The 22206-nt window shown below is 55.2% G+C and overlaps 2 protein-coding genes across 3 annotated transcripts; both read left to right on the forward strand.

The window, feature by feature from the left end:
- The first annotated feature begins 813 nt into the window (after positions 1–813).
- On the forward strand, positions 814–16836 carry HMGCL (3-hydroxy-3-methylglutaryl-CoA lyase). Its single transcript, XM_025856812.2, has 9 exons — positions 814–935; positions 5231–5314; positions 7360–7467; positions 8376–8471; positions 9807–9955; positions 12129–12192; positions 13649–13837; positions 15153–15278; positions 16194–16836. The coding sequence occupies exons 1-9, from the start codon at positions 876–878 to the stop codon at positions 16293–16295; spliced, it is 978 nt and encodes a 325-aa protein (XP_025712597.1). The 5' UTR covers positions 814–875; the 3' UTR covers positions 16296–16836.
- GALE (UDP-galactose-4-epimerase) lies at positions 15157–22156 on the forward strand. Of its 2 annotated transcripts, none has more exons than XM_025856811.2 (11): positions 15157–15278; positions 19397–19522; positions 19672–19787; positions 19871–19984; positions 20254–20430; positions 20666–20779; positions 20855–20921; positions 20996–21081; positions 21183–21260; positions 21495–21609; positions 21777–22156. In XM_025856811.2, the coding sequence occupies exons 2-11, from the start codon at positions 19402–19404 to the stop codon at positions 21833–21835; spliced, it is 1047 nt and encodes a 348-aa protein (XP_025712596.1). In that variant the 5' UTR covers positions 15157–15278; positions 19397–19401; the 3' UTR covers positions 21836–22156. The 2 variants fall into 2 exon arrangements, with proteins under 2 accessions (XP_025712596.1, XP_025712594.1); XM_025856809.2 differs by lacking the exon at positions 15157–15278 and adding an exon at positions 17644–17782.
- Positions 22157–22206: the final 50 nt, after the last annotated feature.

Raw genomic sequence — 22206 nt, forward strand, 5'->3', positions numbered from 1 at the left:
GTCTGTCCCTACTCCCTCGCAGCTCCGCAGTCATTCTGGCCTTCTTTCCATCTTTCTAAAACAATTTTTTCCCAAACATTTCTAATTGCAGCCTACAGTAAGAAATTTATTTTACATTGCAACCTGGTTGACATATATAAAAATAAGATTTGCAAAGCAATACTTAGCTTTATTACTTATGCAATACACTCCAGTGCTTGCTTTTTTTTTTTTTTAAAGTTGGCACCCACTAGATTAATGTTATGACCAATTAATGGGGTACAACATGCATTTTGAAAAACACTGCTCTAAGCATTCAATTTCTTTGCCTCAGAGTCTTCGCATATGTTACGCTCTGGAAAACTTTTCTTGTGTCCTCTTCACCTGGATAAATCTTACCCATTTTAAAGGTATGAAATCAAAGGATGCTCTCGCTCACTAGCGCGCGCGCTCTTTCTCTCCCTCCCGTCGACTGCCTGTATTTGAATCCTGGAGATCGTGATGGAAGAGTTAACACGGGCGAAGAACTCAGAACAGCGCATGGCAAATAGTAATGCTTCGTCTTTTATTGCGAAAGGTAGTAATTATACAACTATTTGTGTGATTATTAATGTCTTCCAAGAGCTCCCAAACTCTAAACCCCTTGATTATTTTCTGTTCATTTTCATTATCCTAGCCTCACTTTTCCATGGCAAGTAGAAAGCACTCAGAGAAAAACATAACGGGTAAGGAAGAACTGGCCAGAAGGAACAAAAACCTAGAAGCTGGAAAGAGAGCCCGCGTAGGGCGTCATCACGTCGCTCCAGAAGCCCCGCCCCAAAGGCGGGGGCACGCCCACCTGGCCGTCGGCGGTCACGTGGGACTCAGCTGGGGGCCGCGGGGCAAGCTGGGCGAAGATGGCGACAATGAGGAAGGTGCTGCCGCGGAGACTGGTGGGCTTGGCGTCTCTCCGGGCTGTAAGTGCCCCGGCCCGCCGAGGGGTGGCCCTGCAGGCACCGTGACAGTCGGGGTCGGGGCCTTGGCCCGTGGCGGCAGCTCTATGAGAGGCGAAGCCGGACAGCTGCTCAGGCCACTATCGGGAGGGCTTTGGAGTCTCAGATGTACTTTGTCCCGCCCAAATCCCTTGAGGGGCATGGAGAAACTGAGGCTCGTAGATGGGGAACGACTTGCCCGGGTCTTGGAGACCTGGGGCGCCATCCCAGGTGTCCTGATTACGTCCAAGGCTCTTCCCGGCGACCCTGGCACCTTCTCCCTCTGAGCTTCCAAGCTCTGCAAGCTCCTCAGTAGTGAAAATCACGAATAATCTTCCAGTTTCCGAGGGGAAAAGCAAGGTCCTCCCCCTCCCTCTGCCTGCATTTCCAGCTCTTGTTGCGTTTGGGGACGCTTGGAGAGCTATCCTAGTGTGCCAAGTAGGACCGGGGTTGCGTAGAACCATGTGTGATTTGATTCCCTTGGGATTGTACTTTGGTCATGTTCGATCCTGATGTTTCCCCCTCCCCTGCTGGAGTGGAGGGAAAGCGTAGGAGACCGAGTTGAATGAGGGGTTGAAGAAATTGTTTTGGTTAAAGCTGAAGCTGTGGTGCCCCAGTGGTTCTGCCACTTTCTAGGTCGAATGACAATTATTTGCTCTCTAAACCTCAGTTTTCTCATCTATAACATGGGTAAACATTACCTCAGAGTTCTTTGGAGGTTAAGGGAAACGGAGGTAAAGCATTTGACATTGTTTTAGCTCATAGTAAGTGATAAATCAGGTGTGTTATTTTTGTTTTAAGTTTAGAAGCGGTTATAAGTGTGTAGTGGGGAAATTACACTATCTTGGCAAGTGTACCCCTCAGAAAGCCACTTTAATGTCTACTAGGCCATCCAGCCCTACCAATTACTAATGTGTAAAATAAAGATGGTACTTCCGGCTTGGAAAACTACGTGAGATGGTGGGTATTAATGTGCTTTGAAAAAATTCCTAGTGTTAATGAGGTGGTGGTCATAGGCTCTCCATGGGGTTACTAGCAGAGGCTTGGTATCAGAAACAGATGGTTAAAGGCCAGACTTCTTCACTTGGTAGCTATGTGATTTTGGAGAATCTTTCTGAGGCTGTTTCTTCCTGTATGGAGTTGAGATAATGATAGTCCCTGCCATGTAGCTACTAAATGAGGTACTGATCCTGAAGTTAGCACTGGGCTTTAGTTGCTATTAGCTGTTGGTATAGGTATGCCATAGCTCAGGAGGCTTGGCCCAGGACTTCTGTGGTTAGAGATCATCTCTGAGCAGAGCTGGGCAGAGGGAACCAACAGGGTGTTAACCAAGACAAGAGAAAATTTGGCAGGTGGGACGACAGAAAAGTGGCAAAGGGGCAACGTGGCCCAGGGTTTAGGAGGGAGCGCTGTAGATCAACGCTGCCAGGTTCAGATAATGACTCATGACAAGCTAACTATGCGACCTTGGGAAAGCTACTTGATCTCTGGGCTTCTTATTTTTCACAGTAAAATAGAGATTGTAATAGTTCCTACCTAATAAGGTTGAGAGGATGATAGGGTTAATATGTGAAAGGCTCTTATGAGTGCCTGGCAGATAGTAAGTGCTTAATAAATGTGATCTACTGTTTTATTATTATGTGAAGAGTTGTTATGGGGAGGGACGTGGAATTAAGTTTGTTCTGTTCTAGTAGAAGGAACCTGGAAGCAGGTCTTGCATGCTTTCAACAAGGCCCTGTTATGTCCCAGGGCCTTGGAATTACAGGAACGGATAAAACAAAGTCGCTGCCTCATGCAGCTTACATTCCAGTGGGATCGACTTAGGGCAATGTACCAGCATAAGCTGAACATCCCTGTTGTAGTGACATTCAACTTGCAGGGACCTTCTTCTTCTTCTTTTTTTTTTTTTAAAGTAGACTCCGTGCCCAACGCGGGCTTGAACTCACAACCCTGAGATCAAGAGTCGGATGTTTTTTTTTTTTTTAAAGATTTTATTTATTTATTTGAGAGAGAGAAAGAGAATGAGAGATAGAGAGCACGAGAGGGAAGAGGGTCAGAGGGAGAAGCAGACTTCCCACTGAGCGGGGAGCCCGATGTGGGACTCGATCCCGGGACTCCAGGATCATGACCTGAGCCGAAGGCAGTCGCATAACCAACTGAGCCACCCAGGTGCCCAAGAGTCGGATGCTTTACTGACTGAGCCATCCAGGTGCCCCCTTGCAGGGACCTTCTAACCTAGCTTGTTGACTTCATGAAATTCAGTGGCTCATCACCTTAGTCTCTAGGAAGTTTTGCTGACCAAAAGCAAGGCCAGTTCAGGTGAGTTGTTCAAGTTCCAGCTGATTCATAGCAGGGAATGTTACCTTCCTTAAGGGTTTCAGGAGTTTGGGATCCTTAGCAGATTACCCAGTGCACTTCTCCCCTTTCCCCATTGCAGTATGTTTATCCAGATGAAATCTGGTAAAACGAAGTTATTTTGAAGAGTTACAGTATTAAGAACAGAGGAAAGAGGGAAAAGAAACCTCATACTGCTTGGTGGTAAGGAGGGGAAGATTTGGGGCAGACTTTAAATGGAGGAAATTCAAAGCCTTTTTATACTGTCTTCAGCTGTTGGTGTCCTCTCTCCCCAGACCCACTCCTTGTCATCACCCAGCCTATGACTGTAACAGAACAAGTCCTCCTCCATCCCCCAAACCCCACAAAGTCCAAGGCTAACTACTCCTCTCCTTTACCTAGGAATTGCCCTCTCCCCGGGGTGGCTATGCCCTTCATGCATTTATTTGTTGTTTCAGTGACTTTTTAATGCATGCCTGCTTTGTGCCAAGCGCAGGGCCACACATGAGGGATGGAGCAGAGGTGGAGACAAAGTCTTGTAGAGCTTATATTCTCCTGAAGGAAACTGAGTAGGCATTATTGTCAGGGCTCTGAAGGAATTAGAGTTTTATTTTTTTACTTATTTTTTATTTTATTTATTTATTTATTTATTTTTAAAGATTTCATTTATTTACTTGACAGAGAGAGACACAGAGACAGAGGGAACACAAGCAGGGGGAGTAGAAGAGGGAGAGGCAGGCTTCCCGCAGAGCAGGGAGCCCGATGTGGGGCTCGATCCCAGGACCCTGGGATCGTGACCTGAGCCGAAGGCAGACGCTTAACGACTAAGCCACCCAGTCACCCCATAGAGTTTTATTTTTTTTTTTAGAAGATTTTATTTATTTATTTGACAGACAGCAAAAGAGGGAGAAGCAGACTTCCCACGGAGCAGGGAGCTGATGCGGAGCTCGATCCCAGGACCCTGGGATCATGACCTGAGCCGAAAGCAGACACTTAACGACTGAGCCACCCAGGCGCCCCTGTTTGTTTGTTTTAAAGCGGGGGCAGAGGCACAGGGAGAGAGAATCTCAAGCATGCTCCACGCCCTGTGTGAAACCCAGTGTGGGGCTCAATCTCACAACCCTGAGACCGTGACCTGAGCCAAAATCAAGAGTTGGACACTTAACCAACTGAGCCACCCAGGAACCCCAGGAATTAGGGTTTTGAGATAGAAAATAATGAGGGTCAGGGGATTGGCAGCTTTACAAAAGGCAGTCAGAGGCGGCCCATCTGGCTGAAAGGTGAGAAGGAGCCAGATGTGGAAGAGCCAGGTGAAGAGCATTCTGGGCAGAGGGAACAGTAAGCCTTGAGGCCCTGCTGTGAGAGGAAGGCCATTGGGGCTGCAGTATAGGGACCCCACTGGGGGAAAAGGGGGAGTCGGGACAAGTAATGAGTTCACTGGGGGATGTGGGATGGTAGAAACAAGTCATGAGCTCACTGAGATCGGCAGGAACCAAATGATAAGAACCTACTAGCCTGTGGGGAGTGGGGTAAGGGGATGAGTCAGGTTTCTGGCTTAAGCAATAGAATGCATGTGTTGTTTTTTACTGAGAAAGGATGAAGCCAGACGGAGCTTTAGAATTTAAACAGTTCTGTTTAGGGACTTCTAAGTTTAGGAGGTGCAAATAGGTTTGTGTAAGAAACAACCTGAATGCTCAGCTGGCAGACCGGCGGTGAGAAATGGGCCGGTATGAGGAGCAGGAATCTTGCCCATTCCTCAGTGAAATGCTTTAGTTCTTTTTGTTCTTCCTTCTAAAATAAACCAAATGTGAGAGATACGGAGTGTTTACAGTGAGAAATACTGCTTCCTGTCTCAGTGAAGGTGGATCCGTTCTTTTAGATCTGTCCCCTTGGAGAATTGTGACAATCTCCTCTCATCACTTTTTGTCTCCTCTTTTAAACCAAAGGTCAGCACCTCTTCTGTGGGTACTTTCCCAAAGCGAGTGAAAATTGTGGAAGTTGGTGCCCGAGACGGACTACAAAATGAAAAGGTAAAGATGGAATTCAACCAAAAGAGGGTTTTTGAGCAGCAAGCGTTGCCTGTGGTGGGCACTGCGGGGATGGACAGAGCAAGACATGATCGCCCCCTCCCCCCAACTCAACGCAGAGCAAAGTGGAGAAGGCCAGGCCGTCGTGGGTGACAGTAAAGCAGTCTAAGACGGCGGTGCCTCCGGTGTGGCGTCGCCCGTCCATCTCAAGACCCCCTGCGGCAGGGCGGATGGGAAAGGCAGCAGGAGAGGAGAGGGAGGGTGAGGGCATGCCTGTCATCTGGCAATTCCCAATTCTGTGTAAGGCGACTTAACTTATCCCCAGGACGTCTCGAAGGCCACATGCAAAGATTTAGCCTTAGAGATGTTCCTCACAACCTCGCTGTAATAAAACAGTTGGAAACCACCTCAGTGCTCCATGTGGAGAAAGTTAGCTCAAATACTTTTTTTTTTTTTTAAAGATTGTATTTATTTATTTGACAGAGAGAGAGAACACAAGTAGGCAGAGCTGCAGGCAGAGACAGAGGGAGAAGCAGGCTCTCTGCCGAGCAGGGAGCCCGATGCGGGCCTCAGTGTCAGGACCCAGGGATCGTGTCCTGAGCTGAAGGCAGATGCCCAACTCACTGAGCCACCCAGGCGCCCCTGGCTCAAATACTTTAATGACTTCATTAAATGAATTAGGAAGCTGTAGTAATAAGGAACATGTTAAGTGACTGAAGCAGATTATAAAATAATAGACATTTTCTTTCATCTTACACTTTTAGGTAAAACAAAAAAGTTTGTATATCTGTGGGAACATCTCCCTAGAAAAGGATCTAGAACAGTGCCGTCTGGTAGCACTTTCTGTGAGGATGGAAATGTTCGAGATGTGAGCTGTCTTGGACACAAGACTATTGAGCACTTGAAATGTGGCTAGTGTAACTGGGGGACTGAAATTTTGTTTTTATATAATTTAAATTAATGTAAATTTAAATAACCACATATGGCTAACGTCTACTATATTGGACTACACAGATCTGGAAAGTCACATTATCAGGATGTTACCAGTGTTATCTCCTCTGGGAGATTTTAAGGGTGGTTTCCTTTGTTTGGGGCATGTTTTCTGAAATAATAGAGCATTATTTTTTCAATCGGAAAAGCTCTTTCTTTTTTTGGAAAGTGAAATAGTGAGAGCTTATTGATAACAATAAAGGATAAGCTCTGTGAGGGTAGAATCGTGTCTGTTCTGCTCACTGCTGTATCCCTAGCACCTAGCACCGTGCCTGGAACATGGAAGGCTCTCAAAAATTATGTATGGGCTGGATAAAGGTAAAGCAGTGGAATTGAGGGGATTGGCGTGAAAGGGCCTGGTGAGAAGGACTTGGAGTTCTTAGAATTTTTTTTTTTTTTTACCTAATCCTGTAAGTACCAGGGAGCCATGGAAGGCTTTTGAGCAGGAGAGTGAAACAATGGAGACTGTTTTAGATTCCTGCATGGTATGAATTGGTAGAGTGGGACCATGCCGTAAAATACAGGGGAGAATAATAGTAGATTTGGAAAGAGGGATCCATAGAATCTGGTGAGCAACTAGGCATGGTGGGGGAGGGAGAGAGAGAAGCAGCAGGCTGACCATGTGAGGATGAGGTCCAGCGCCAGTTGGGAGACAGAAAAGGGGACAAAGTGATACTTTGGGGGCCCCATCTCAGGGACGCAGACAGAGGGTTAGTCATCTGCCCTTTGACGTCATGGCACATTGCTCTCAATTTGCTTATGATGGGGTCATAAATTCACAAACAGTTAAGAAAAAGCCTTTATGATAGAAAAATATTGTTTCCATGTAAATATTAACTCCTTTTCAGGCGAGAAGCTGCCTCCACTGCAAAATGCTATCTGTAGAACTTGGACACGTCCCCCATCTATTGGCATGAATTACATGCTCGTGTTTGGAAGTTGAGATAGTGAAGTGCGTGTTGTAGCAAAGCTTTGAACTAACAGGCTCTGGGTCTCAGACCATTTTATTCCCACTGTTGCTAACCCCATCTTTTCTGGTGTTTCTTTCTCCATCACAGAATATCGTATCTACTTCTACGAAAATCAAGCTGATAGACATGCTTTCTGAAGCAGGACTTCCCGTTATAGAAGCCACCAGCTTTGTGTCCCCCAAGTGGGTTCCCCAGGTGAGCCCTGGCCCTCAGTAATAAGCGTTTTGCAGATGAGAGAGATGTGAAGTTTTGCATTTGCCCTGGAAGTAAGTAGAAGCTGGGAACATAGGTCTCCAGAGCTCTGGCTTGCTCTTGTGACTTGTGGGAGCATGGAGCAGCAGAAGACCATCACCTGGAAGGCAGGAGGCTTGGATTCCGTCTTGGCTTTGCCCCTGACTTGCTCGGGGGCCTTGGGAGGTCTTCCCCTCTCCAGGCTGAGAGTGACCTCTCAGGCCTCTTCTGGCTCTGGAAGTCTAGAATCTCTAGCCCTGTCTAGAAAAGTGGTACCTATGTTTGTAAAAGGGAAAGACGGATGACTCCTGTTTCACAGAAATACTCAAGTGGGAAGAAAGATCCTGTTTCAGCTGAGCGTTAAGTAACCCAGAGTCAGGGGTACGTGGGTGGCTCAGTCGTTAAGCGTCTGCCTTCAGCTCAGGTCATGATCCTAGGGTCCTGGGATCGAGCCCCGCATCGGGTTCCCTGCTCGGCGGGAAGCCTGCTTTTCCCTCTTCCACTCCCCCTGCTTGTGTTCCCTCTCTCGCTGGGTCTGTCTCTGTCAAAATAAAATAAAATCTTTTAAAAAAAGGGAAAAAAAAGGAACAGAGAGTCTGTTCTCAGTAAATGGCTGGTAGTGTTGTTACTGCTTGTGTGAAGCTGGCGATATTAGCTGTAGAGAGAAATTGGGGGACTTACCGGCCCCAAGGAGCCCTCGGGCCCATCCTCGGTCAAACAAAGAGTAAAAGCACTGGGGAGACATAGCTCTGGAAAGGGACTCATTCTTCAGGGGTTCTGGACAACAGAGATTTCGTGATAAAAATGTTTTCTCTACCTGAGCTCTCTGCCTGACTTGGCAGTGACCTGGCAATGTCTCCTTTGGCTCCCAGATGGCTGACAATGCTGAAGTCTTGAAGGGCATCCAGAAATTTCCTGGCATCAACTACCCAGTCCTGACCCCAAATATCAAAGGCTTCCAGGCAGCGGTAAGAGACTCACTTGATGGTGGGCTCCCCTGAAATGAGATTGATGACATTGGTCCCTGTCTCGTCACTGGGCCCTAGTCCCTATCCTGGGCTGTCTGTCTCAGGGGCTTGTCTCCAGTAATGATGAGCACTGTCAGACAGACGCAGGGCAGTTCTGGCCCTGCCACCCCCAGCTCTCTGACCTTGACCAGCTATTTAACCCCCTGAGCCTCAGATTCTGCCTGTAAGGTAGGACTGTAAGTCCATAGTACCTAATGCTGGGAGGATTTCAGAGGATAGAATGCACCTACATTACTTAGCAAGAGCCTGGGAGAAAATAAGTGTTTAATACATATTAGCTTTTGTTGTTATTATCCATTTCCTCTTTAGAGAAAGGTGATCGTGCTGTCCACGGTGGTTGCGGGTATCTGCCATCTTTCTTAGAGTGTTGGACAAGAACATCATTGGGGATGCTGACTCTGAATTTAGGCAGAAAGCTGTTCTTAAGAGTGATGTCCAGGGGGCACCTGGGTAGCTCAGTCCTTAAGTGTCTGCCTTCAGCTCAGGTCATGATCCCAGGGTCCTGGGATCGAGCCGCACATCGGGTTCCTTGCCACTCAGGAGGCCTGCTTCTCCCTCTCCCTCTCCCACTCCCCCTGCTTGTGTTCCTGCTCTCACTATCTCTCTGTCAAATAAATAAATAAAATCTTAAAAAAAAAAAAAAAAAAGTGATGTCCAGGGCAGTGATGTCAGCGGCAGTGCTGGGCCTTGGGGGAAGGCCAGGGGTGGTGGTGTTTCTTTAATGGAGATAGAATTCACTGTGTTAATTTCCTAGGGCTGCCATAAGAAAATACCAAATGCTAGGTGGCTTAAAACAACAGAAATGTATTCTCTCACAGCTCTGGAGGCGAGAAGTCTGAAATCCAGGTGGTAGTAGGGTTGGTTCCTCCTGAGGGCTGGGAGGACACAGTTCTCCTAGCTTCCGGTGAAGACTGGCAGTCCTTGGCGTTCCTTGGCTTGTAGACGCCTCACTCCCATCCCGCCTCCGTCTTCGCTGGCCTTCCCCTTTGTGTGTGTCTTCACATGGCCTCCATCTTAGAAGGACGCCCGTCCTATTGGAGTCAGGACCACTGTGACCTCATTTTAACTAACTACTTCTACACCCACCCTATTTCCAAATAAGGCCACATTCTGAGGTGCCGGGGATTAGGACTTCTACAGGTGTTTTTTCGGGGGGACATAGTTCAACCTATGATAGTCGTGTGTTATAAAATTCACGGTAAGACAAGGGTTTTTGCCATGCTGGTGTTCCTTGAAGAGACAAAGGCTGAAAGGAATTCACCTGGCTATTGGCAGGTTGCTGCTGGAGCCAAGGAGGTGACCGTCTTTGGAGCTGCCTCAGAGCTGTTCACCAAGAAGAACACCAACTGCTCCATCGATGAGAGTTTACACCGGTCCGACGAAATCCTGAGGGCAGCTCGGGCTGCCGGTGTCCCTGTGCGCGGGTGAGTCACCGCGCGTTGGCGCCGTCTGCCTTTTCTTCAGTACCGTTCTGGAAGGGGGGCCAGGCTCTGACTCAAGCCACCGTCCCCCTACATACCCCTTATCCTGGGCGCAGACCGCCCATGCTGCACACCTTGAGATCTTTCCCACAGTAGCTGTGGTCAAGAAATCCTGGCAAGTGCTTTCTCCAAAACCGGTTTTGGGGGCAGTTCCCCAGAGGAATCCAGTAGGGAGAGGACACTCCCCGGGGTCTGTGGGTGTCAGATGAACCCCTCTCCGTACGTGTCTGAGGACCCCCGTCGGCCTCTAGGTCTCCGGGCATGGTCCCTGTGTCATCTGACTGTGACCTCGCGGTCACCCAGCAAGCAGGGCTCTCCCTGCTTCCAGAAGACAGACCCGGCTCAGGAAGGCCAAAGAGGCGGCTGTGAGGTCGCACTGCTTCCACACCGCAGCCAGCATGCTCTTTCTGAAGGTGCACGTGTGATCACCTCCCTCCCTGGTTAAAACCTGTCAGTGACACCCCGACTCTGGGCGTCTCCCCCGGCTCCCGAGACACCGCCTTTGTCTGCAGCCTCTTCCACTGCCACTCACCATCCAGCCCCGCTCCTCAGCTCGCGGCGTTCCAGCGCGACGGGAACTTCATTCCTTGTGTCCCTGCTCCCGCTCTCTCTCGCCTCTGGGTGCTTTCCATAGACTCAGAACTCTCTTGCCCTGCCTCCTACTTGTCCGGGCTAGCTCCTGCTCATCTTCCAGCTTCCCCGGGAAGCTTTCTCTGGCCCCCAGCTGGGGTTCGTGCCCCTCGTCGGGCTCTCATGGCCCCTGGACATCCTCTGACAGAGCACTTAGCTGCATGTTAGCTTCTCCCCTGCCTCGCACCCCCGCCGGACCCTGCACCCCGTGAGGGCAGAGCCCACGTGCCGTAGTTCGTGGCGGGCTCCCTCCCGCGGTGCAGGGCCAGCACGCTGGGGTTCTGGGGATGCGAGGGGCACGGGGAAGCAGGGGCCCACGGGGTCTGCCCAACTCCCAAGCCTGTGCTCGTTCCTCAGCATCTCCCTTCTCTTTGCTGAGCAGTGACTGGAGAACAAGGGCGAGAAGGAAGTTGGGAAAACGCCTTGAGATCTTTGAGCCTGAAATGATGTACCCAGCCAACATCTGTGACGCCTGTCACATGTGGAACAGTGTGCCAGACTCGAGGTCTCAGTGGGGCCTTAGCGCCAAGAGGGCAGGTGGGAACAGAAGCCCACCAATGTCCAAAGCCAAACTCCCCGCAGCTGGCAGGTCGCCGGGTCGGCCCGCGCCCGCCTGTCCGGCCACGTGCCGTGCTCGCCGCCGCGGGCGCTCCGGGCCCGGCCCTCCGTCCTTCTGAGGCTTGAGCACACCCTCTCTACCACCTCAGGGGCTCCACGCTGCTCTGCGCTCTGCCTGGAAGGCTCTCCCAGTGGCTCTCCCGCCACCTGCCCCCCACCCCCCGGCTCCCGTGTCACGGCCTCGGAGGTCTTGCTGGGCCACCCTGGCTTCGGTCAGCCTCCCCTCCGTCGCTCGCACCATGTCCCCTGTTCTCCCCTCCAGCACAGCACTCCCAGGTCACCTCACCCGTTCCGTCGCTTGCCCGCCTATCGGCTCTGTCTCTAACTGGAAATAGCCTCCGTGAGGGTAGGCGCCTTGTCGGCCTTTTCACAGCGTGACCCAGCGCCCGGCGCGTAGTGGGCGACTCCGTCAGTGTCCGTAGAATAAATGAGTGTCCGAATCCTTGGGCAGCTCACCGGAGCAGCTGATCCTTGGCCCGCAGGCCGGCCCAGCCCTTCTGTTCCTGCTTGGGTTTCATGTGTCCTTGCCGTCCCCCCGCCCCCCCGGGAGAAGGGGCCCCAGCTGCCTGCGGCAGGTGTTCTGCTCTATCTCACGCCCCACGGCTCAGGAGCCTGCTCACTTTGCCCTCTCCGGCTTCTCCCCTCAGGCCCGGGCAGCCCCCGCTTCCCTGCTCTGGCTCGCCACTGCCCCCTCCTGGTGCCACGCGGCACTCACTCCGTTCTGGCCCTGCGGTATCGGATCTGCCTTTCCCCAGGCCTTTGACCTTGTCCCGCTTCAGGGATGGCTGTCAGACTTCTGCCCTGCGTCAGCCCTGCTGGCCTGGGAGGCTGGGGGCACTGACACCATCCCTCCCCTGTCCTCCCACAGGTATGTCTCCTGTGTGCTTGGATGTCCCTATGAAGGGAAGATCTCCCCGGCTAAAGTAGCTGAGGTGTGTGTGTATCGGGCCGGGGGTTTTCTGAGGGTTGTCTGCCTTGCCTGCCCCTGAGGTTCCCCTCACCACCCTTTCCTGGCGGGTCACCGATGTCACTCGTTCACACAGCTCCCAGCCCTTGCTCCTGGAGGCCCACCTCCTAGCGCGCGTGAAGCCCGACCCTCTGCCCCAGCCTGGAAGCCTCTGACTCAGTATGCAGTCTGGTCAGTGGACAGGTGATAGTTGAGGGGATCTGTGGAGGGGCTCCCCACCCAGGCTCCCCGCAGTTCCTTGCCGTGGTTGGAGAGGCCACCACGCCCTTGGTGTCCTCCGAACAGGAACCAAGTCCGCACCAAGGAGAGCACAGTGTGGGAACAGAGTCTGAGCAACCCAAGAGCTTATGCCACTTAGTTGTCAAAGTCACCCTGCAGATTTGGTGTTCTTATTCTTAGTCCGTTTCTCAAGCGAGGAAACAGACTAAATAATTTGCCACACAGGTTGCAAATGGGGACACTAGGTCTCAGTCCCCACTCTGTTTACCTGCAACCCCCTGCTCTTCCTGCCCAGCCGGGAGCCCCAAGGAGAGCACGCTGCTTACTGACAGTGGCGGTGGTGCTCGTCCCAGCCGCCCGTCCCGCAGCCTCCAGTCCTCACTGCCGCCCCGCCAAGTCCCACACTGCTTCTCGGAAGGAGAAATGGAAGCTCCAAAAGGATCAGCCCTCTGCCAGTGCCCCCCAGCCAGGGAGTGGCCGAACTGGGATGGTGACCCAACGTGTGTCACTCCAGAGCCCGCTCCTTCGCTGCAGCGTCTGCCCCCACCGGCTGTCCTCAGTCTCCCGCCTGGGCAGTGGGGGGCTCGCCGGTCCATCTGCCTGGCAGGCCTCTGAGAGTGTCACCTGCGTCCCTGGCCCTGTCACACGCCCACCTTCTCTGGCAGCGCGGTGTGGGGCAGCATCTCCTCAAGGGGGGGGCACACGCTGCCCTGGCTTCTCAGTGACTTTAGGGATTTGCAGATGAGCTTCTAAAAGTTGAAACAGTTAGGTACTTCTATTAAAAATACATGACTAGCCCCTCAGACCCACGAGATCGTAGATCTTCCTGAGGGTAAAGTCACGTGAGAGGAATCCGTTTTATTGATTCCAGTCGTTGGCTCTGACCCGGTGTGTGGAGGTGGCACGCGAAGGCCTGAAGTCGGGGCACAGGGGCAGGAAAGGGTGGGAGGAAAGCTCGGGGGTTGCAGCCCAGGGTTGCTCCAGGGGCCAGCTCTGTTCCCGTACGTCTCCGCTTCCTGGTGAGTAGAGTGGGGATCATCATTCCCACTCAGAAAGTTGTAAGGAGCCGATGATCGGACAGGAACATAGTATTTCCACAGGGAGATGTTCGACACAGGCCCGGGACCCCTGCTTCTGAGGTGTTGCGCCCCTGGCTTGAGGAACCTGGTGTCCTCCAAGTGCTTGCTTGCTTGCTTCCCCAGGTCACCAAGAAGATGTACTCGATGGGCTGCTACGAGATCTCCCTGGGGGACACCATCGGTGTGGGCACCCCTGGGATCATGAAGGACATGCTGTCGGCTGTCATGCACGAGGTGCCTGTGGCGGCCCTGGCTGTCCACTGCCATGACACCTACGGCCAGGCCCTGGCCAACACCTTGATGGCCCTGCAGGTAATCAGGGCAGGTCCAAGGAGAAAGGCACGTGTCCATTCTCCGAAAGGACATAGTGGCAGGGCAGCTAGGTACCCTCCTTCTTTCAGCGAGGATTCACAGATACCTGTGTGCCAGGCCCTGGGGCGGCCACAGAGGACACGGACACGTGACCCTGGCCTGTAAGGGTGTGTGAGGGGGATAGTCAAGGGAGTTTTGTGGTAGTCCCCGTGCGTTATGACAGGTCACCTGCAGGGAGGAAGCACGTGGCTGAGGAAGGCCTCCATCCCAGCTGGGGAGGTCCAAGAGGATTTGCCAGGAGAGACCTGAATGAGGCCTGGACGATGTGAGGAAGTTAAGCAGCTGGAAGAGGGAACGGGAAGCTGACTAGGCAGCCCTGCGTTTGGGGAGAACACACCCCCCCCGGGGGGGGTGCTGTGACTGCGCATGCACAGAGGGAGCGGGCAAGGGGGGGCTCAGAGCGGCAGGCAGAAGTCACTCCAGGGGAGCCTGACCTGCTGTCCCCCGAAGACTGAACTGAGGGTTCAGATTGGGTTTCCCTTGAGGTTTGCTCCTTGTGGACTGGCCACCCCTTAGAAAGTTCTGAGTGCCTGACCACAGGCTGTGTCTGCGCCTTGTGTCTGACCTTGCTGTCACATTGGTTGAAGTCTGGCCTGTTGTCTTTAGGTTTGCTAAAGCAATCCTGGGCCATCTTTGTTCTTGCGGGGGTTTTTTTGGGGGAGGGGGGTCTTAAGTTATCTCCTAGAGGCTCAGGTCTCTAAGCCGCAAGATGCTGTAACTTTCTGGGTCTGTTTTCTCTGTTGCAGCTGTCCAGGTTAAGGTCTGTGGGAGGTTTGAGGGAAGAAGAGAAAGGGAACCGGTCATTAGGAGAGTGGGCGGTGCTGCCCCAGGGAAATGGGATAGGCCCCCTGGGGTTAGAGGCCCAGCTTGAAGTGAGAGCAGCCTTAGGCTGGGGTGGTGGGACGTGGGTAAATGAATAGCAGTAAATAACAGGGGCCTGAAATCTCAACTGTGAGAGGTGCTTCCTTTAGGTTTGTGGCCAGGAAGCGCCTAGGGAGATCTTTCAGAGTGAGGAGCTGAGTGTGAAAGGAACCAGGGAAGATACCCCTGGCATAGGAAACAGTGTCCACAAAAAAGATTCACACTGTTCCAGGAACTAAAAAGAGAAACATCGACAGAATCCTTAGCCAAAGGAAAGAGTAACTCTCAGTGGAATTTCAGGCAGCAGTTGATTGGGAGGTTTGTAAGGACCTCCCGGCTTTGTAGGCTCCGGCCCCACAGTGACACTCAGGTTTCCCCACCCTCGTGTTTCCAGATGGGAGTGAGTGTCGTGGACTCTTCCGTGGCGGGACTTGGAGGCTGTCCCTATGCACAGGGGGCATCCGGAAACTTGGCCACTGAGGACCTTGTCTACATGCTGTCTGGCTTGGGCATTCACACGGTAAGCGCACCTGTCCCCTGCTGGCGACAGCCCCGAACTGACTAGAACTCTCCTTGAAGCCTGAGGATAGAAGCTGATGGTTTTGTTTAGGAGTTTTTTGGTGAAAGGGAAGACAGGTAAGAGGTAGCAGAGGAGGCGCCAAGGAGTAGGGAAAGGGCCGCATCCATGACCTGAGGCAGTTCCCTCTGGGCCTGTATTGCTCCCTGTAAAATGAGGGCAGGAGGAGACAGCCCTCCCCAGGGTTCTGTTAGAGTCAGTGAGGACCCTTGGTGGTGGGTTGGAAGCCGTATCTCGTCTGAGCTTTGGGACCAGATGGATCTTGGTTTAAAACCTAGTCCTGACACTCACAGGCTGTGTGACCTGACAAACGACTTCGCCTCCCTGGGCCTAGGAAACGGGAATGCTAACAGCACCCCTTTGTGGGGCTGTGATGAGCACTAGGTAGGAAAATGAAGAGTGCCCAGACCAGAGCTGAGCACACAGTACGCATCAGTACATGTGAGCTCCTGCCACGAACAGGTTTTCGGGGTGGCCCTTTCAGTTGGTGTTTCCCTCCCGGCTCACTCTGCCTGGTGGTCGTTATTACTTCAGTCTGCACTTTTTGGCTGCTGCAGGCCAGGCCCTGTGCTGGGCGCTGGAGATGCAGACTGAACAGGAACGACGAGATCCCTGCCATGGTGGCAGCAGTAGAAACCATTCCACAGTCGGAGGCATCTTATACAAGGGGAGCCCCCGGGGTAACCCCAGATGGCAGAAGTCTGCAGCCTTGCAGGCAGGTGCTGCCCCAGCACAAGAGGAACGAGAACCTGTCTTCGCCTTTACTCTCTCAGTATCTGTTTTTTGTCCAGTCCGATGTCTCCCTGGGTGTTGCAGGCATGTCATGACCTAGTGCATCCTCTAACTTGTTTCTCAAAGGGTGTGAACCTCCAGAAGCTCCTGGAAGCTGGGACCTTTATCTGCCAAGCCCTGAACAGAAAAACCAGCTCCAAAGTGGCTCAGGCTACCTGTAAACTGTAAACCCCTTCCGGGGGACTCAGTGGGAATGGGGACTCACGTGAATGATTTGGGGAAAGGGCACGTGGAAATGGGAATGAAATCAACAGGAGTGGGCACCTCCCTGGCAGGTCCACACATAGGTCTCTCCTGCAAAAGGCAGGCAAGGGACAGGAGCTGCTTGGCCTCGGGCCCTCCCTGCCGGAGTCTAGTCTGAGTGAGAGGCCTGGGGGGCTGCGGGTCTCCCTGCCCTGTGGACCCACAGGCCCAGGAGTTGAATGCCTGGGGTCCCCCTTGGAACCCAGTTCCCTGGTGCTCAGGCCCCATCTCTGGATGAAATCCGTCAGCTAGCTACACAGCCTGACCTGCTGTGGCTCTGGGGCCATCGCTGACTCCATAGAGCAAAGCGGCCTGGAGTTTTTCCCCAAGCTGGCGAGGGCATTTGGAAGGGGTGAGGGCGGAGCTGTCTTCGGTGACCACCTGCCGACTCCAGCGTCTTTGGAAAATGTGCACTCTGGACCTGACTTTTGAGCACAGCTTGTGTAATTAAAGGTTTAACACATAACAGCACGTGCCAGTATTGTGTTGTGCAGCTGTGTGTGTATGAATGGGGGAGCCTGGTGGGGAATAACACATCTTTACAGCATGGCATTCTGAGAGGAACGTGTAGACTTGGAACTAGTCTGTGCATCTCTGGATCTCCTCCGTTTCCCCACCTGATTCCCGAATTCTTAATGACGAAACCAGTGGCTTTGGGCCGGCTCAGGCCTGGCCGGAACACCCTGGGTGCTGCGGCTCCTGGCTCTGTGGGCAGGGAGTCCGCCCGTCAGTCGTCCTTGCTGGACTCCGGGCCCAGGGCATTCCGGGCTGGGCACGCACTTTGGCTCATCACTCAGGGTGCCATGACTTTGCCCCACCTTCCCTTTAAACAGAAGCACCACATCATTTTCTAGCCGACTCTGGTAGGCGGAGTGCGGACCGACCGACCATCCCCGGCGGTTCGCGTGGGGGCTGAGCGCAGTCGGCCGCGCGATCTCCCCCTGGGCCTCAGCTTCCCCGGCTCTCGGGGGCGGGGGGTTGCAAACCAGACCTCCCAGAACCAGCTTTCTTCGGTCAGCGCCGCCCCCCGGCTGCCTCTGCTGCTCGCCGTCGCTGATTTCCTGCGGGGCTCGGCGGGTACGGAAAGGCTGGAGAGGCCGCGGGGAGCGCGGAGCCGGGCTCGTCCGCTCCGCCCTCGGCCTGCGGCTCCCGCCTAGAGACAGCTCCCGAGCGCGCCGCCTGCCTCCCGGCTCCCAGCCCCCGCCCCGAGCCGCGCCGCGCCGCGCAGGCACCTTGATGCCACAGCGCCTTTGGTCCTCCCGGGGCCCCGTAGCGCGCTCCTCGGCGACACGTTTCCTTGGGGGCGTGGAGGGGGCGGGACCAGGTGGGTCGTCGGCTCTTAAAGTGACCCGGACGCGGGGTGCGGGAGGCGGCACCGCTGGAGGCAGCGCGGGGAGCGCGGTCTGGAGCAGGTTCGCGAGGCGAATGGGTGGGAGGGGGCCTGGCGGGCTCGCGAGGGGCTGGGTGGTCTGCGGAGAGCGAGGGAGGGCTTCAGGGGTCCGGGCAGCGTCCTGGGTAGAGTCCCACTAGGGCGGGCCCCTGCAGCTCTCAGCCCCCGCCACCTTGGCTGGGGCGGCCCGGGTTCATTCATTCCCGACCCGGAGACTCCGAGCTCGGCCCCTTCGGAGCCACGGCCCAAATCCCAGCCCGCCGCTCACCTCCTCCTCCCCTCCATTTTGCAGACTGGGAAAACCGAGGCGGCGACAGCCGACCGAGGTAAACCCGTCGGTCCGGGGCGAGGCTGGCCTCACCAGCCTTCCTGCCCCCTGGGGCTCATCCGCGACCACTTTTCAGGCTTCCGCACGGCGAGGTGGGGGTGGGGGCGGCCTCGGGGTCCGGAGCAAAGTCCAGCTGGAAGCGGTGGTGAGGGGGAAGGGTGAACTCCTTGGCGCGAGGTTAGCGGGCTGTGAGCCTGGAGATCCGGATTCTAGCCGGGTTGTCACAGCTGTGTGTCCTCAGGCAAATTACTTAACCTCTCTGACCTTAGTATCCTTCTCGGTAAAGTGCCAGCCATAACACTTGGCTCAACGGGATGTTGGGGGAATCCAGGAAAATAATGCAGAAGTGGCCGGTACAGAGCCTGGCACGCAGGAAGCGCTCAGTCAAGTGGGTGGGAGCGGATGAGCCCAGAATGGGGATTGAGGCAGCCAGGAGGAAGGCGGCTGCGGGCCAGGCCGCACCGAATGAAAGACCTGAGTGTCTGGAGCCTCCTCCCCCCTCCCCAACTCTACCCGCAGTTTGTTCAGGGCGGAGGTGCACACCTGGCAGTAGATTCGGGACCAGGGCCACGTCTACACCGCCCAGCTCCGCGCCGCCTAAAGTTGGGCAGCGACCCAGCTGGCCCTGGCATGCGTCGGTAGAGGCTGAGCCAGCCTGATTGACCTGGGGTGGGGTGGGGCCCACTCCAGGACCTTGGTGCTGCAGCTCCAGCGCTGGGCTCAGCCTGCCTGGCAAAGCACCCCACCCTGGGGCCGTTTGGTTTATTTCCTGCTTCGTCCCAGCTGACTGAGGGAGAGGGAGTCAGGGGAGCTACCCAGAGCAGGAGGTATTAATCACTGGCCAGTTTACACCCAGTGATAGCAGAGGGATTGGGAAGGCCGGAATTTGAGCAGACAGAACCTCTTCCTGGGCTCTTGGGAGTCCCGGTGCTGCTGCCATGTTTCCTGCTGGCCACGACTGCTTAGTCCCCAGGCACCTGGGAGGCTTTAGGTTTCCTCTTCTCAGTCCCAGGTAAATTGGGACTAGAAATTGTGGTGCCTGCACATCAGTCTCCCACCCGTGCGGTGTGGCAGGCCTTTCAAGTCACCTCATTCAGCCCTCCCGCTACCACATGACGTTTGTACAGTTACAAGCTCCAACTTCTAGAGATGGCGAGTGAGGCCAGGAGAGGACAAGTGACCTCCAAGGCCTATGGCCAGAAAGAGGTGGTCTCCAGACGTGGAGCGGGGCTGGTTCCAGAACCACCCTGTTCACGAGGACACAGTACTGCCTCCGACGTGAGCCGGACGCTCTGTGTTCTGGGCCAGGTACAATGGCAGAGAAGGTGCTGGTGACCGGCGGGGCTGGCTACATCGGCAGCCACACGGTGCTGGAGCTGCTGGAGGCCGGCTATCTGCCCGTGGTCGTCGACAACTTCCACAATGCCGTCCGGGGTGAGCACGGGGCCGGGGGTGGAAGGAAAACCGGGGGTTCCACCGCCGCCTCCTGTGGATACGTGTGTATGTCTGTCTGTCTGTCTGTCTCGTCTCTTGGGAGCCCAGGACCCACGTCCTCTTTTGATGGCCTCCCTGTGCTCAACCAGGAAGGGGCTCCATGCCCGAGAGCCTGCAGCGGGTTCAGGAGCTGACAGGCCGCTCTGTGGAGTTTGAGGAGATGGACATCTTGGACCAGGCAGCCCTACAGCGTCTCTTTAAGAAGGTAGGTGCTGGGCAGGCAGGCCGGGGGCACCGCCGAGGGCCCGGCCTCTAAAGTGACCTCTGACCCTGGCTTCGCCCCTGCAGCACAGCTTCACAGCAGTCATCCACTTTGCGGGCCTCAAGGCCGTGGGAGAGTCGGTGCAGAAGCCTCTGGATTATTACAGAGTTAACCTGACCGGAAGCATCCAGCTGCTGGAGGTGAGCTGAGCGGCAAGGTCCCAGACACCAGGAGACCCCAGCCAGGCGGGCCATGCCAGACACAGTGGCTGAGGGGCCTGGAGGGGAGAGGCGGGCGGGGCCCAAGCTGTACCATTCTAAAACGGTACACGTCTCTCTACCTCTCTGCCTCGGTCCCCCCATCTGTAAACAGGAGCGCCCGAACCTCAGCCCCTCTCACCAGTGAAGGAGGAAGGGGGTGGGAATACCGTGGGAGGCAGAGGCCACTGACGCCTCCCCTCCGTGGCCAGATCATGAGGGCCCACGGGGTGAAGAACCTGGTGTTCAGCAGCTCAGCCACTGTGTACGGGAACCCACAGTACCTGCCCCTGGATGAGGCCCACCCCACAGGTGGCTGTACCAACCCCTACGGCAAGTCCAAGTTCTTCATCGAGGAAATGATCCGGGACCTGTGCCAGGCAGACAAGGTGAGCCGCCCCCCCCGACCCAGCCCTGGTCCCACTCATGGACTCAAGGCCTCCTATGAACCTGAGGGTGGAATCCCAGGCACCGCCCACCCAGGAGGAAGGGAGGACTCTGGAAGTGGCAGTGACCTGCCCCACATCACAGCCCCGGGTGGGGGGACCTTCCAGGCGGGGGGCGGGGGGGTGCAGGTAAAGAGCTCTGGGTTCTGCCCCCCGCCCAGCTGACCTGGTCCCGCAGGCCTGGAATGCGGTGCTGCTGCGGTATTTCAACCCCACAGGCGCCCATGCCTCGGGCTGCATCGGCGAGGACCCCCAGGGCACCCCCAACAACCTCATGCCCTACGTCTCCCAGGTAAGGGGGAAGGGGAAGGTCAGGTCACAGCTGGTGCCGAGGGCCTGGGAAGAGCTGACCTGACCTCCACCCCAGGTGGCCATCGGGCGACGGGAGGTACTGAATGTCTTTGGCAACGACTATGACACGGAGGACGGCACAGGTGAGCCGAGGACCGGGGGGAGAGAGCGGTCCCACAGACACGGTACCGAACACCCACCCCCGCCTCCTCCGCAGGTGTCCGGGATTACATCCACGTCGTGGATCTGGCCAAGGGCCACATCGCAGCCTTGAGGAAGCTGAAGGAGCAGTGTGGCTGCCGGGTAGGGGGAGAGGGGAGAAGCGAGGCTGGCGAGGGAGATGGGGGTCCAGAGGGGGTAGTTAGTCCAACCCGCTCCACCACCCGTTCTCCTCTCCTGGGCAGATCTACAACCTGGGCACGGGTACAGGCTATTCGGTTCTACAGATGGTCCAGGCCATGGAGAAGGCTTCTGGGCAGAAGGTAGGCCGGCTGTACCCCAGCCCCACGTCGACACCCCCCGCCTTGCCCTGACTTTCGAGACGACCTGGGCCCCTCCCACTAGCCTCCCTGATGGGCGTCCCAGCACTGCCCAGCTCCTCTGCCTGCCTGCCTGAGTGCTGGGTGCCTACACCTGCGTTTCTGAGCCTGGTCAGCAGCTGGCTGGGCGAGGCCAGGGCCGGCTCAGCTAAGCTACAGCCGCTTCGTCTCTTGCAGATCCCATACAAGGTGGTGGCACGGCGGGAAGGCGATGTGGCTGCCTGTTATGCCAACCCCAGCCTGGCCCTCAAGGAGCTGGGCTGGACAGCAGCCTTAGGGCTGGACAGGATGTGTGAGTTTCCGCCCCCATCCCTGACCTTGGGTGCTGGCTTGACCCGAGAGGGAGTTGGGCTGGGTGGGGGCTGCCTGGGTCTGAGCACGCCCACCCAGGGCTGCCCGAGAGGGTGGCGGTCCTGCGTTCCGATGTGGACCCTCACTCCACCCCTCCCCCCATCACAGGTGAAGATCTGTGGCGCTGGCAGAAGCAGAATCCTTCAGGCTTTGGTGCGCAGGCCTGAGACGCTCCCCTACCACACACCAGAAAAGGAGAGAGAAACTGGCTGCTCTCCAGCCTCTGGGGGGAACCCAGGGGCCTCAGCCTCCCCTACCTCAAACCCAGGCTGGGCCTTCTCAGCCCACCAGGCATGAAGCCAAGGGCTCCACTGACCAGGAGTTGGGGGGGGGGGGGGAGATCCCTAACTCCTCTCTGCAGCAGCGTCCAGGAACCCATCAGGACCACCAGAAGTGAATGGGGGAGCAAGGGTCCCGAGACAGGCACTAATTTATACTGCTCTGAAAGCGCTTTACGAAGTATTTAAAATAAAAGTTTTCTAACAATGGGGCAGATTCTTGCACGCAATCACTCTACCCCTGGGATAGAATCATCCAG

This window comes from Callorhinus ursinus, unplaced genomic scaffold, assembly GCF_003265705.2.
Source record: "Callorhinus ursinus isolate GAN/ISIS: 27379988/994484 unplaced genomic scaffold, GSC_fseal_2.0 scaffold18, whole genome shotgun sequence".
Taxonomy (NCBI): Eukaryota; Metazoa; Chordata; class Mammalia; order Carnivora; family Otariidae; genus Callorhinus; species Callorhinus ursinus.